This window comes from Poecilia latipinna, unplaced genomic scaffold (genome assembly GCF_001443285.1).
Source record: "Poecilia latipinna isolate Pla-1442-1.1 unplaced genomic scaffold, P_latipinna-1.0 Scaffold865, whole genome shotgun sequence".
NCBI lineage: Eukaryota > Metazoa > Chordata > Actinopteri > Cyprinodontiformes > Poeciliidae > Poecilia > Poecilia latipinna.
Window position 1 is genome coordinate 195,322 of NW_015113481.1, and position 13,837 is coordinate 209,158.

The following is a 13,837-nucleotide window of genomic DNA, read 5'->3' on the forward strand; positions in this document are numbered from 1 at the left end:
GTGGTCCTGCTTACCAGTGTGCTGGATAGGAATAACACTCACACTGGTAGCAACTTGTTAGGAGGAGTTGCTACCATATTTAAACACAAAGCTTTTAACGAGAGCGATGTCATTCTTCAATTTTTGAGAGCCGATGGCCCTAAATGGATCAATATTTACCTCTGGAGTTGTACTCTTGATTGAACGTTAACAGTAGACTGAACATAGATACAACATAAACTAGAGGTGTTGAAGTAGAACTAAATGTGACACTACAAGAAGAAGTCGTTATTCCCTGTAAGGATGATAGATAAGTCACTGTGATTCCTCTTTATTACCTCTTGGATTTGGCCAAAATTCCATTTCAGATACACCATTGTATCATGTTGCATTGCTTCCTGTTTATCCGTTATTCCCAGATGAAAAACAGAGGATACCAGGGGGAGGGAATCTCGTTGCACAAACACCACTTTACAAACACACACGGCCACTGGAACACAAGGACACAAAGTTCAGGCATGCTGGGCCCATTGGGAAAGTAAGAAACAGGAACAAAATGCCTTGCAATGATGTTTTAATGGAATTTTGAAAGATAACCTAGTGTCGAACCATTCAGTTCTGAACATGTCCACTGTTGAACTGTTTCAAACTTCAGGTATTACAGAGTGTTTTTTGTTAGTTAAACATGCAATATACTGTTGAAATAGTAAACCAAAAGCTTGCTATGAAAATGCTCGAGTATAAAGCTAAACTGTGGTAGCCATGTAGGGTAATGCAGGGTTTTATTAAATAATGCACTACTCGTTATCCTCTTAAGACACAAAATGATGAGCTAACAAAAGGCCTGAAGAAAACCTGAAGCAGATACTGGAAGTGACTGCACCTTAACAACCTATGCAAATACAATAAGCATAGAACCTCTTGAAGCACACGTATACGACGCCACCGACTGCAATCTAACTAGGGCTGTCCCAAATACAGTTTTTGAGGCTTCAAACCTTTATTGAAAATGATCTGGAGTCAGTGGTGGTTCTTGATATGGAGCGATGTGGCTCTTCACCCAGGGCAGCATTTACCAATCAGAAAAACATGTTCCAAGAGAGAGTTTTCTATTGCTTTGTGCAACATCCAGGTAGTGGGTTATCACAGAAATAGGTATCTGATTAATACCAATCTGGAACTAAATTAAGGATCATTTCACGATTCTTAAAAGAACGTATAATTCCTTTAATTAGCTCTAGGTAAAAATGATCAAACCTGAACTCAATTATTCTGTTGATATAGTACAATTAGATCAACATTTCAGAACCTTTGATGCAGAGAATCTTCTCTCTCACCGGAGCGCATTAGTTGTGGTGGTGGAACTGATTACGATGCAGAGGAAAGGGGCTCGCCCAGGGTACCATTCATCCAAGAACCGCCACTGTCTGGATGCACTTATGAAAGCTTGAATTAGCAACTCACATCAACACTTGCAAGCATAAATAGCGTGATCTCAGCTTTAGTGGTATAGTACATGAAGGAAAACATAGAATCCACGTATTCAAGTCCAAATTTGGACATCAGTAATGGCGGCAAAACAACAAAGCATTTGGGTCAGCCCTAACTCTAATCCTCCCACACCTACCTCATTACAACTGTAAAGGCAAAACCAGCAGTGTTAATACCTAACCTTTATTATTAATATAGCTAAAAGTCTTGGAACAAGAACAGAAAGTTTTCAAAAGGAATATGTGACTATCGCTATAGTGCAGAACACGAAGTGTGCACACAGGGTAGGGAGGACCAGGTTCAACAAAAACAAACAAAAAAAATAACAAGGAAACAAAACAAGTAAATACAAAAAAAAAAAAAAATCATTGACATTTGTTTGGTAAAAACAGTAGGATAAATACACAAAGAGTCCATATCTTTTCATCTGTTTTTTTTTTTTTTTTTTTTCTCCTCTTTCTCAGTTTACAGGCCCAGTCACAATGGACCAATCAGTCAATACCCCGCAAGGGGCAACAGAATATGCAGTGTTACTTAAAAAGAACATTCGACTAGAAAAGGTAGTAGCTATGGTACGTTACGGAGTTTTAGCCATACGCTCAAAACATGGATCGGAACGGTAAGAAAGAGGGAGGCTTCATTTAAAAATCGCTACAGTCATTTTTTTCCGTCTCCTTCGATCATTTCTCAAAAATTGTTTTCTACAATCTTGGTCTCCTTTTTTTCTGCTAAGACGTCTAACCAGAGAAGAACAAATAACGTAGGGGGAAAACGGGTAGGGTTGCAGGAAAAAGGTGCATTCCAGGGATGATAGGGGGTCTTATACGTTACCTTCCAGAAAACTATCAGTCTTATCACATATGGTGGAGAAGTACGGTGTCAGGTTGTCGGAGTCTCCACATTCCTGGTCCACCAGGTCGTCGCTGCCCTCCAGTGGATTCGCCTTCTCCCGATGATCTGCAGCGTTTCCTCCGAGCAGGAAGTGGTGGTGCTCATCCAGACTGGGAAAGTCATCTCCCTGGTGACCCAAAGGGATGAGGTCCACGGGGTTGCCGAGCAGATCCTCGGCCAGGGCCGCAGCAGCAGATGAAGGCAGGGTCAGCTCCTTGATGAGGGAGGGGTCCTTAGCCTCCTCTGGAAGCTGCTCCTCATTCTCAAGGGAGAAGATGCCAGGGCTCTTTCCGCAGCTTTCTGCCATTGAGTGGGCATTGGAGTTGGACGTTGTGCAGTCAAAGCCATAAGATGCCACAGAATTGGCTGACTGAGGAGTAGCTCCACCTCCGTCCTCTTCACCGTCTCCAATAGCTGGATCTCCTGCCTCCTCATCCTCCTCCAAAGCTGGCAAGCTACCGGAGGGAGGAGGGCTTTCCATTGCAGCCCTTTCATCCATCGTCATCGGAGCCTCTGGGTCGTTAATCTGTATCTCCCCCTCTGTGTCACTGGCCTCATCGCCGGAGGTAGACGGGGATGAAGGGACTGACGCAGGAGCTGTTGGGGGTCCGGTTCCAAGCACCTCATCAGCAGGAAGAGTCTCAGCCTCTTCCTCTTCTCCATCACCTTTCTCCAAGTGAATGCCTAGATCCTGGTCCACGTCGGGCTGAAGTGATGCCGGTACCGGGGTCTGCTGTTTATCAGAGCGGGACTCTACTCCAGAGCTGCTGTCGTAGTCACGGAGGTCCTCAGGAGTGCTTGTCTCGCTGCCGCTGTGAGCGGGCGGGGCGGTCCCAGTCGGAGTGTCGGCCTGGGACATGCCTACAGCCGGAGCAGTGAATAGGTCATGATGATGCTGGGGTATCTGCTCTGTCTGCAGGGGGAATGATGGGGCGCTACTGTCAACACACGCTTGAGCGGGAGACTGGGTTGGCGTCTCAGATTCGGCTGCATCGTGGTCCGACACGGGGCTGGGGGAGGACACAGTGAGGTGGGACACTGGTTGAGTCCAAGTATCTGAGAAGGGGTTTGTCTGGCCCCAGGAGGATGCAGGGGCAGCACTAGACAACAAACCAGAGTGGGTCAAGTTATCCAAGTGCTCTTCCTCGTTAAAGTCATCATCGACATTCCCACCACTCTCCGTCACGCCTTCGCTGTGCATTTCCACGTCTTCGTCCTCCTCCTCGTCTTGTTTGTGCTCCTGGAACACTCTGTGATGCTCCTCAGCTTGCTCAGAGCTCAAGTCCATATCGTCCACCCGCTCGTCGTCCTCATCCTCCTCTTCTTCATTGGCAAGAGTTTCCACATTGGGAGAACCCATGAGATTACCGTCTCCTTCAGAGCCCCTGAGGCTGGAGTCGATCAAGGCGTCTGAGCTCTGGGTGCCCTCTAAGATGGCGGTGTGCTGAGTGCTGCTGAGGTCGGACACCCCCTGCTGCCGGCTGCTGGTGCAGCTGCTCATGTCCTCGGAGTCCATCCCAGACAGCAGGTCATCACCATGCCAACCTCCGAATGCTGACGACCGCGCCTGGAACTCATCCGAATGTTGAGAGGTACTCATGTCAGTGACCAAGGATGAAAGCTGGTGGCCTGGTCTCCTCTCTTCCTCATATTCCTCCTCCTCATCGTCATCCTCATTGATCTCCTCATCAGCCTTTTCCACTGCCTCTTCCTTTTCATGAGAAGATACAAGGTCCTTGTGAATAAAATCACCCGAAGGCAAAGCACCAAAATTGTGAGGTTGTCCAACAGCTGAAAGAGACCCTGGAGCTGTGGAGGTAGAGAGAAACAGGGCTTCCTCATCTACTTCCTCCTCCTCATCATCTTTCTCATCATTTTGTACCCCTTGAATTCCGTATCCTTGTACATTGTCCTCCTCTGCTTGGAATGTCATCACATTAAGCAACGTGTGGGGTGCCAGACCAGTAGGAGACTGGTTCCTGTTCCAGGAATCAGATGGAGCATCAAAGTCCAAAAGTGAGGAGGCATTCTGGGATTCTCTAACAGGCGAGGCAGGGACTGGCGGGGAGCAAGGGGGAGACATGACAGTTGTTCCTAAGGAGGGAACCGAACTGTTGTCTTCAAATTTATAAGCGGTCATCTGAGGTGACATCCGGACACCGGTGGCTGCTTCACTTCCTTGCTCAGGAGTTTGCTCTTGAAGTTCAGGTATTGGTTCCCGCACAGGTTCAGGCGTTGGTTCTCGCAGAGGCTCGGGTGATGGATCCCGCACCTGAGCAGGCTCTGGCGTTGGTTCCCGCACAGGCTCTGGTGTTGGTTCCCGTTGCTGAACGGGCTCGGGTGTTGGTTCCCGTTGTTGAACCGGTTCTGGTGTTGGTTCCCGTTGCTGAACCGGTTCTGGTGTTGGTTTCCGCACAGGCTCTGGAGATGGTTCCTGTACAGGCTCTGGTCTTTTCTCGTCCTCTGTTTTAACAGTGGGCTCAGATGACTCCAAATCATCTTCTGGAGGAGGCTCAGACTCCTCTGGGTTTGCAAAGACAGAGGCTGCAGTAGCGATGGTTGCAGCAGCAGCAACTACTGCAGCAATTTCTTTTCCTCGCTCAATCATTGTTGCAACTTTAGGACCACGTTTGACAGGAGTAGGAGTGGTGCTTCCCACAGTCTTCTTGGGACTGGGGGCCTTATTTGTAGCCGTTTTGGTGCTTGGGGTCTTGGAGACATCCTTGGAAGGTGTGGACTTACCCTCTTGTGGCTTGGAGCGGTTTGGCGTCTTTGTTTCAACAGCTTTATTTGTGGGAGGCTTTTTGGAGGCAACATCTGATTTTGTCTTGGGGGCCTCGGGTTTAGCAGGCTTCTTTGCAGGAGGGCGAGCGAGAGGGGACTCTGCAGATTTCTTGGCTGCTGGAGGGGATGGTTTGGTCACATCTGGAAAAGACAACACGAGTAGGAATTACACAATGAGTAGGGTGAAAGGGTGAATATTCTGATCAGAACCACAGGATGTTATACTTTTTTCTATTTTGATACAACACTATATGGTTAAAGTCTGCACTCTGGAATTTAATTATTACATATTATGTATTATGCCTTTTATGTTAGAGCAAAAATAATTAATACATTTAATGTTTATGAATGTGTCAAATAACCAAAAATAATAGATTTGTGACCTTTTTTCATAGGGGTTGCATTTCTTGACTGTGATGCAGGAGGTTTGCCACCAGAGGGGGTAGTGGTGGTTGATTTGGGAGTAGCAGGCTTGGGGGAGGCGGGGGCAGTTTTAGGAGTGGCAGGTTTGGATGTAGCTGTGGAGTTCTTGGGTGTGCTGGCTAACTGAGAGGATCCGGTAGCTGGTCGAGATGAAGCTGCTGTGGGCCTGAGGAAACACAAAGAAGACCATTTGACATCTCTGCATGAAAATCATAGTTATTTCCACTTAGTTTCACTGATTAGATTTCCTTTTAGATCTTAAACTGTTGAACAACCCAGTCCTTCCTGTAAATGTCTAAAGTTCTGTGAACGGTTTGGTTCTACCTCCCATATCTTTGACCTCGTTTCAACTATCTTGGTAATTCACCAGTACAATATTTTATACTTAAGTCAATCCATGCTTGCAATAAAATAAAAATTATTTAAACTAAAATAATTTAATCATGCTTTTTACTTCCATTAGTCATCTTCTATGCAAATGGTTCTTCACTAAATAGAAGAAAGGCTACTAAAGTTTGATAAATCATTTGAAGAAAAATGAAACAGCACATCAGGAGGGCCTCCATCTAAAGATAATCTGCCATTAAAGCACTAATTTAGAGCCCAGTAAGACCCAGCTGACTCTTCTTGAGCCCCATTACAAACTCTCATGAGAGACAGAGAAAAGCTATATGGAAGATGAATCACAACAGACCCTAGAGACGCATCCTAACCCCACAGCAATTCCGTTCTTCTGCTCAGTCGGCACTCCTCCCTCCCTCCCCACAAGGGGGAATGACTCTTGGGGCGCCATGCATCAGCCACCCTGCTCCAGCCGTCCTGGCCTAGAAACTGGCTTGAACGTCACTTCTGAGCAAAGTAACCTACATCTAGCAGTCCTGACAAGGCTGTGGTGTGCCATCTCCTGGGTCTGCACTGCACTTACTGCCTGTTTCTAAATAAAGAAGCGAGTTCGCGCTGGCAGAAAGAGAACAGGCGACAGGAGGAAGGTAGGGAGAAGATGGCTGGGACGACGTTAATTTTTAATACTAAAAGGAGAACAAAAATAACCTTTTCAAGTCCTCCCAGTTAGACACGAACACTATTCTAAAAGCAAAGCTATTGGGTTCTCCTCACATCCAGGCAAAAGCAATGGAATGCATCTAAAACCAAACAAACAGGTGGCAGGAGGCAGCTAATGCCGAAGTTCATGCAAGATTTTTTACTAATGATCCACATAAGTAAGTATTAGTAGATTAGTAGTAGATTAGAGACAGCATCTTTCGAAAGTTTTAGTCCTGAAAACATTATCAGTGTGTGCAGAATACCAAATTAAGAGGACTACTTTTTCTAGCATGCAGTTTGGCCCAAAGATCAATTTTCACTTACGAATGCTCTCACTGCAGTTTTCTGGCCAATAACCAATCGTTAAAAAGCCTGACCTGCCAATTCCAATTTTGGTCAATATGGATTATTTTTTTGTCTGAAACATCTCTGAACGCAGTCAGTCCTCCGTCATGGCAGAGCAAAAGGAAACAGTGATTTTTATACAAGATCAGTGGATAAAATCTGTTTCAATTGATTTGAACTCCCAGAATTAAGGAAATTGGTTTTGATTCATCAGTACACCCAATTTCACTTCACTGCCCCCTAATGTCATTTCTTACTGACCAAGATCAGAAAGCTCAGTGAGAGAGTGAAGGGGACACTAATGAACTAAAAAATAAGAATTAGAGTAAAACGTGGGTTAATCCCAATATTGCAAATGGTCATGTTTTCCTCAAGGGCTTGATTCATTCACAATATTTATTCACTGTACATCACAACTCAGGACGTGGACCTGTAAATGGTTGCAGAAGACTTGACACTGTGGGATAGAAGTGGCCCTTAAACATGCAACCAGAGCTAAATGGTTTTCATCAAAATGTATTTCTGCAAGTAGTAATATGAAGGCCTCTTTGTTCTATGAACAGCCCAATCAAAGTCCAGACAGAGGATCTTTATTCAGCGTCAGTTATTTTTGTGCCACTAGAATTACAAAGTTAAAAATCCTAAGTTACAAGGTTAGAAGAATGAGGACAATAAGAAGATAAAAACCGGCCTCATGAGAGATGAAGGATGCTAATTGGATATTCAGGAAAAGCGATCATAATAATCTGTGCAATGAAGGGAATACAGATTATCCAGACAGGCAGGGTGACTATAACAAGCTCTGGAATTAACATGGTCACTGAGAGAAAACGGCAAGAGAAAGACACTCTTTCCTTTGGATCGTGCAAAAAAAGTTTACATGTAGCTGTGTCTTTAACTATTACCAGTGTTTGCACAACTGAAATAACCAACTAGAAAGCAAGACAAAAAAGCTGAGCAGATTACAGTGAAAAGAGTCCAGTTTAAAACACTGGGATTGTGTATTCTGAACCTTGCATCAGGTTATCTGATGAGGAGGTGAGCGATCACACAAACACCCAGCTAATGGTTCAATGTCACGGACACGGCCTCATCTTCACAGGGATATCTTCAGGTCAGATTACACCATCTGTTGTTTACACCACAAGTCCTCCACCTTTTGCTCTTGCTTCTCTTTCTGGCTAACTGGCTGTGTGGTGTGAATGCCTGATAGACTGGAGCTAGAGACCGTTATGTGCTCCTGCAGCCACACCTTGAAAAAAGGTCATGTTCATTTCCTTGAATATGTTATTTTCCAATAAACATTGTTTGGAAAACTTCTTTCCAGTGTCAGTGAAGAAATTATGGAAATGTTCATTTGTTTTTTTGGGGGTTTTTTTGGGGCGAGGGGTGGGGGGATCTTTTTCGAAGCCCTATTTGGACTTTTAGCACTTTCTGGTTTCATGACCAGAAAGTGCTAAATGAGGCTAATTATTAGGAATGGATGTGTAAACTTTGCTTTCAGTTAACAATTAAATGTACACAAATTGCAAGCATGACAAAAAATGTGCAAAATCTCTGTGGACAGAGGTAGCCGTTTTGAATTAAAAAGAAAATTAACCGCAGGTGCAGAAGAAGAACGAAGATGTAACATAGTAACGCTCTGCTAACGGAAGCAAATAAGGACGCCGTCATCTGTGGATAAATGTTTAAAGTTTATTCAGCAATGGGAACCATCAGGACGCTAATAAAAAGAAAGCACAACTCATAGCAACAGTCTTTTGTGGAAGTCAGTTTGCTTGTGTAGTCAGAGCTAAGAGTGCTAGTAGAGAACCCTAAATCGTACAAAGATATTCATGTTATGACGCTTCTGCAACCATATGCAGCTCCAGTAAACCTATAATCTCATTACATTACCTTCAATCAGTTATTTCCTAATGACTCCTGAATTGGCCACAGATTGTTGCAGACTGACATCTTGTGTAATCTGAGATTAGAAGAAGTTCACCGCAACTGCTCCACAAAGCACAAATACAGTGATGCTTCGCTCTATAATTAAGTTCACTGTCAGCTGAGTGACTGACAAGCACCCAAGACAACGTTGTTTAAATTATGGACCTGGTTTTACCTCAGAGGGAAATCTGTCTTCATTGTTTCCATCTTACCGCAGACCTTCCATAGAGACGCACCATAAATTGAGGTTAAAGCTAATTTTGAACACAACACCCAGAAAGGCAGTGGAGCTGAAAAATCATGTATTACTCAGTCAGCTAGTTGCTCCCGGCCCACTGATGCACACAGCAGAACGCTGAAAGTTCGCCTTGTTCGCCTCAGGATCCCTGACGACATTTTAGCTTAATGCAGATCTGCATGCGCGCTTTCAAAGAGCTGCATACGTACCGCTGACTTTGAACCCGGCTGCCTGCTGGGGATCCTATGTTGCCACAAAATGAGACCGAGGCAAATGAGTATGTAAAAGAAAACTAAGACTTGAGGCAGCTCTTTGCAGCAGAGACGACTATAACAACGGCAATATATTAATTAAACTGTCTAAATAATGTTTAGTACCATAAAAGTGGCTTCGTCTTTATTTAAATTGGATCGTAGAATGAAATTTTACCTGAAGTTAAATATAAGTTTAATATCAGTAGACTTAGACTTTAAATTAAACTAATCATGTTTCTCAGTTTAATTTATCTATAACAATGCTTTATTAAGTAATTTTACAAAGAATATAATAGAAATTATTAGAATGCCTTATAGAAGTTTTCATACCGCTTGAACTTATTCATATTTGTGACATTATGGAATCAAACTTTAATGTATTTCCCTTGAATTTTATGAGAAATAAACAAAAAGGGATGCACAATTATGAAGTGGAAGATTATGGGCAGAATCACTTTTTTTTTTTACACCCTCCTCTTTAGGGTTTTTTACGCCCTAAAAAACATGGCTTTACTGTTTGCTGGTACTGACCTATTAGGAAAATGCTAAAATTTTCTCTCTGGTTAGATATTTCTAGCAATTTGTGCACTTTCTACTAATTTGAAATCACTAGACAGATTTTAAACAGTGTTTATGTTCCCATACAGAACATTTAAAATGAGTCAGTGAATATCAATGCTATTTTGCACAGCTTGCAATCAAATACATAACCAATTTAAGTAAAAACTTTAAATAAAAGGAAGCATGGACAAAATGGAGACCTTGACTCTTTCAATACAGCCTTTTGAAAAGTAATAATATACTGCTCAAAAAAAATAAAGGGAACATTTCACTTTAATTTTGTGTGTGGCTCCAAATCCAGGCCTCCATTGGTTAATAAATTTGATTTCCATTGATGATTTTTGTGTGATTTTGTTGTCAGCACATTCAACTTTGTACAGAACAAAGTATTCAATGAGAATATTTCATTCATTCAGATCTAGGATGTGTTATTTGAGTGTTCCCTTTATTTTTTTGAGCAGTGTATATCTTAGCTCATTTTTAAACCGTCCACTGACTTTAACTCTGAATAGAGCAGACATGTATGCTGTATGGTTCTATTCTTCTGAGACACTTCCACTTCAGTTATTAAAAATATGTGGATTACTACAAACTGAATTAAAATTGGTTTTAATTCAGTTGGCAACTATGAAATGAGCAGAAATTAAATCTGAAACCAAATGTTAATCCCAAATAGAGCCCTTCCTCACTCACTCTGGATCATTTAAAATCAGTGTACTCACAGTTCAGAGTCGCTCTCCATCGCTTTTAAACCATAATGGAAAACAAACAGAGATCAACACCGTTTTTGGTCAGATTTCACTGTTTTTCTGGACTCGGCTGTTGCGGCGCGCGGAGATCTGCGTCCCTAGGTTGCAGCGACGCTCCTGCAGGTGAGAACCTGCTTAGTGTCACCTTAAATTGGTATTCTTCCAGGATTACACAGTATTTAGCTCCATCCATCTTCAGATCAACTCTGATTGGCTTCTCTAAATGGTGCATTTACAATTAGGTGCATGTTAGTTTTTCTCGACAGGGTATTTTGGGTGTAGATCAGGGGGCACCTTTTGTCGCAGGTTAGCATTGCTGCCTACATGGCAAACTGCAGAGGGGACTTCTTCTAACTTTCTTTCGACAGGGACGTTCTTCTTGCCACCCTTCCAAGGGAGCCAGGTTTATGGAGGACATGACTCAGCTCCTCTAGAGTCACCACGGGCCTCTTGGCTGCTTCATGTATTAGTTCTCTCCTTGCCCACGCAGTCAGTTTAGGTGGACGCCCATAGGCTGGTAGGTTTTCAGCTGTACCACGCTCTTTTACCATGTGAGTGGTAAGGAAATCGGTTATAATAGATTGTAATTACTGGTGTGAAAGTAAAAGGGGGCTGAATTGCTTCGTTGACTTTAAATTGACAAATAAATTAGGAAAACTGTACATTAAAGTACATAATTTGTACATGTTAAGCTTATATTTTAAACAGAAATATAAAAGCATATTTTATCTAGCGGTTCCTGTCCTAAATATCTCCATTATGTCTGCGGTTCGAGTGAAACGCCCACATTGTTTTTGTCACAGCCAGAAGTGTGCCAATTCATTTCGACCTAATCCATTTAGTAATTGGCTCTGCGGCCACATCCTGAAATAATCGCCCCGGAGCGAGACTGCGTCGCAGAGCTACTGGCCGCACCCACAGTGGGACTGGAGATTTACTGCCTGTGCAACAAGGCATCTGCTTGACACTGGGCTGGTGAACAAGGAGCCCTTCCTGCTGCTGCTTACCGGGCACTCACCGATGTCGGAGCATTACATCAACTTAATTTGTTGAATCATGAGGGCGGCATTCAATCCACTCCAATAAAAATTTATCATCCCTCAGGGACCATCAGTGGAGAAAAAGAGCATGACTAATGTAGGAACATGGGCGGCGATGTTTGCGCATTAAAGTCTGAATGCCCTGGTATCCTCTCCTCTGCAGCCGCTTTATCCTCACCTTCCTCTCTAAACTGCTTTGCATCTCTAATTTTCCTTATTCTTTCTCCCTTTTACATCTCTCGTCCTTTCATGCAACCATTTTGATTTCAATTTGCTTCCATGTATCCAAAGGCAGACTTAAATGCCTATGTGCCGTGTGTCCAGAGAGCCAGCATGCCCGTTTGGCTCCCTCCCCCACCTTTGCCTTCCCATCATGCAGAGTATTACACCGGCAGATGAACTCATGCCCTGCATAGTAATTGGCTTCTATTCCTCTAATGCAGGTGCACCACACATCCTGCCTACAGCGCCAAAGAGCGGGAGAGTCCTTTTGTAGCCTCTGTATTGTATGAGAACCCTGCCGTCTCTGTAAGCCAGGGAGGATTTACCCCTTCAGCTTAACATAAATACCAAAAAACAGACAGAAAGCATTGAAGAAATAATCGACACAAAAGGCTTCATGTACAAAAATTGAGCTCTTATTCAAACGCAAGCCAGTAAAATCAATTTAAGGCTATTAAATTAAACAAAAAACCTAAAACATTAGCGAGTTGTTTTGAATCAGATTGGTACCACTTATTGAACGTGTTTGAGCCAAGCACTTTTATCTGTTAGATAACAAGAACCTGCTTTGGGTTAAATTAAATCAGCTCCACTTGCAGAGGAAGACCAAGCAAACAGAAGCTCAGAGTCCATCTTCAGTTGTCTGATAATGGCCCCGAATTAACAACCGAGCGAGTTAGGGAAAAAAAGGGCAAAATCTAATTAAAGCTGAAATTTATGGCCCTGTCAAAGTCCATGACAGGACACAAAAGGTGACGCACGTCACACCAAGAGTGCCTTCAAGGGAGTACAGGGCTGTTTGAGGAGCCCATCAGTAGTAGTTATGTCGCTCTCTTTGGGATGTAGGTCAGCAGCAAGAAAATCCTCCTCTAGGTCTAAATATACAGCGCATCCGAAAAGTATCCACAGCACTTCGCTTTTTCCACATTCTGTTATAACCTTATTCCAAACTGTATGAACTCTTTCCAGAAAATTCTTCACAACTACCCCATTATGACAATGTGGGGGAAAAATACATTTTTAAGGTTTTGTAAAGTTATTATAAAAAAAACACAAAAATCCAAGAAATCACATTTACATAAGTATTCACAGCCTTTTCATACTTTGTGTTAAGCAAAGGCCGAGTGGAATCAGCATCAACAGCAAAACTTCTGCAGAACTTAACATGGTAATTAACTAAATAAATCACTTGAATCACCATTATACTGTACAAAAACAGTGTGTGTGTGTGTGTGTGTGTGTGTGTGTGTGTGTGTCACCAGGTTGTTTTTCCTTTAAGGTGCAGGCTGACCTATACTATGTTTGCTTTGCATTTTTAGACAGTCTGTGCTTATTTTCAAGTCAGCAGTAACTGAAGACTCCCCTTGGGTTGGGAGAATTCAGAAGGGTCAGTGTCGTTCCTCTGGATTAAATGGAGCCGTTTTCTCTGTGTTACCGTTACGTTCGTTTGTTTTAATGAGGCAATCAGCAGAGTAGCAAATAGCATCATTTTTCTGTATTTACTTATCTGATTTCTCTTTGGGGTAAGTACATTAACAAGTCCGCTCCATTTTCAGCCATTCAAGGCAGAATTGGTCTTAGTCTCAAACTTTACTAGTCAGCATTTAAGCTACCCTAGTTTTCAAATGAGCAGACGATAATGGGACAAATACTAGAGGAACACAATAACCTTTTCAGCCGTGCGGAGTGAAATCATCGGGACAGTTTGTATGTGGTGCTCAGCTACGGTTCTGCGCTACGCAAGCGATTACCAACGTGACCTTGTATAATTCTGTTTAATGAGATGTTTGCACATCAACCATTGTATAAAGCAGTAATCTGAGTGTAATCTCCACAATCCAGCTGCTACACAGGGCACAAGGAGACGAGAGAGGAGCGGAGGGG

At 43.1% G+C, this 13,837-nt stretch overlaps 1 protein-coding gene across 2 annotated transcripts in view; it reads right to left on the reverse strand.

The window, feature by feature from the left end:
* Positions 1-537: 537 nt before the first annotated feature.
* The window catches only part of prr36b (proline rich 36b), a 34,769-nt gene continuing 21,469 nt past the window's right edge, over positions 538-13,837 (reverse strand). The window contains exons 4-6 of one of the 2 annotated variants that reach the window (XM_015048189.1): positions 5,529-5,734; positions 4,771-5,286; positions 538-4,608 (exon numbers count right to left, since the gene is read on the reverse strand). In XM_015048189.1, the coding sequence (XP_014903675.1) occupies positions 2,291-4,608; positions 4,771-5,286; positions 5,529-5,734 (3,040 nt within the window). In that variant the 3' untranslated portion in view covers positions 538-2,290. Of the gene's footprint in view, positions 5,287-5,528; positions 5,735-13,837 lie in introns of both variants that reach the window. The other variant, XM_015048188.1, reaches the window with a different exon arrangement.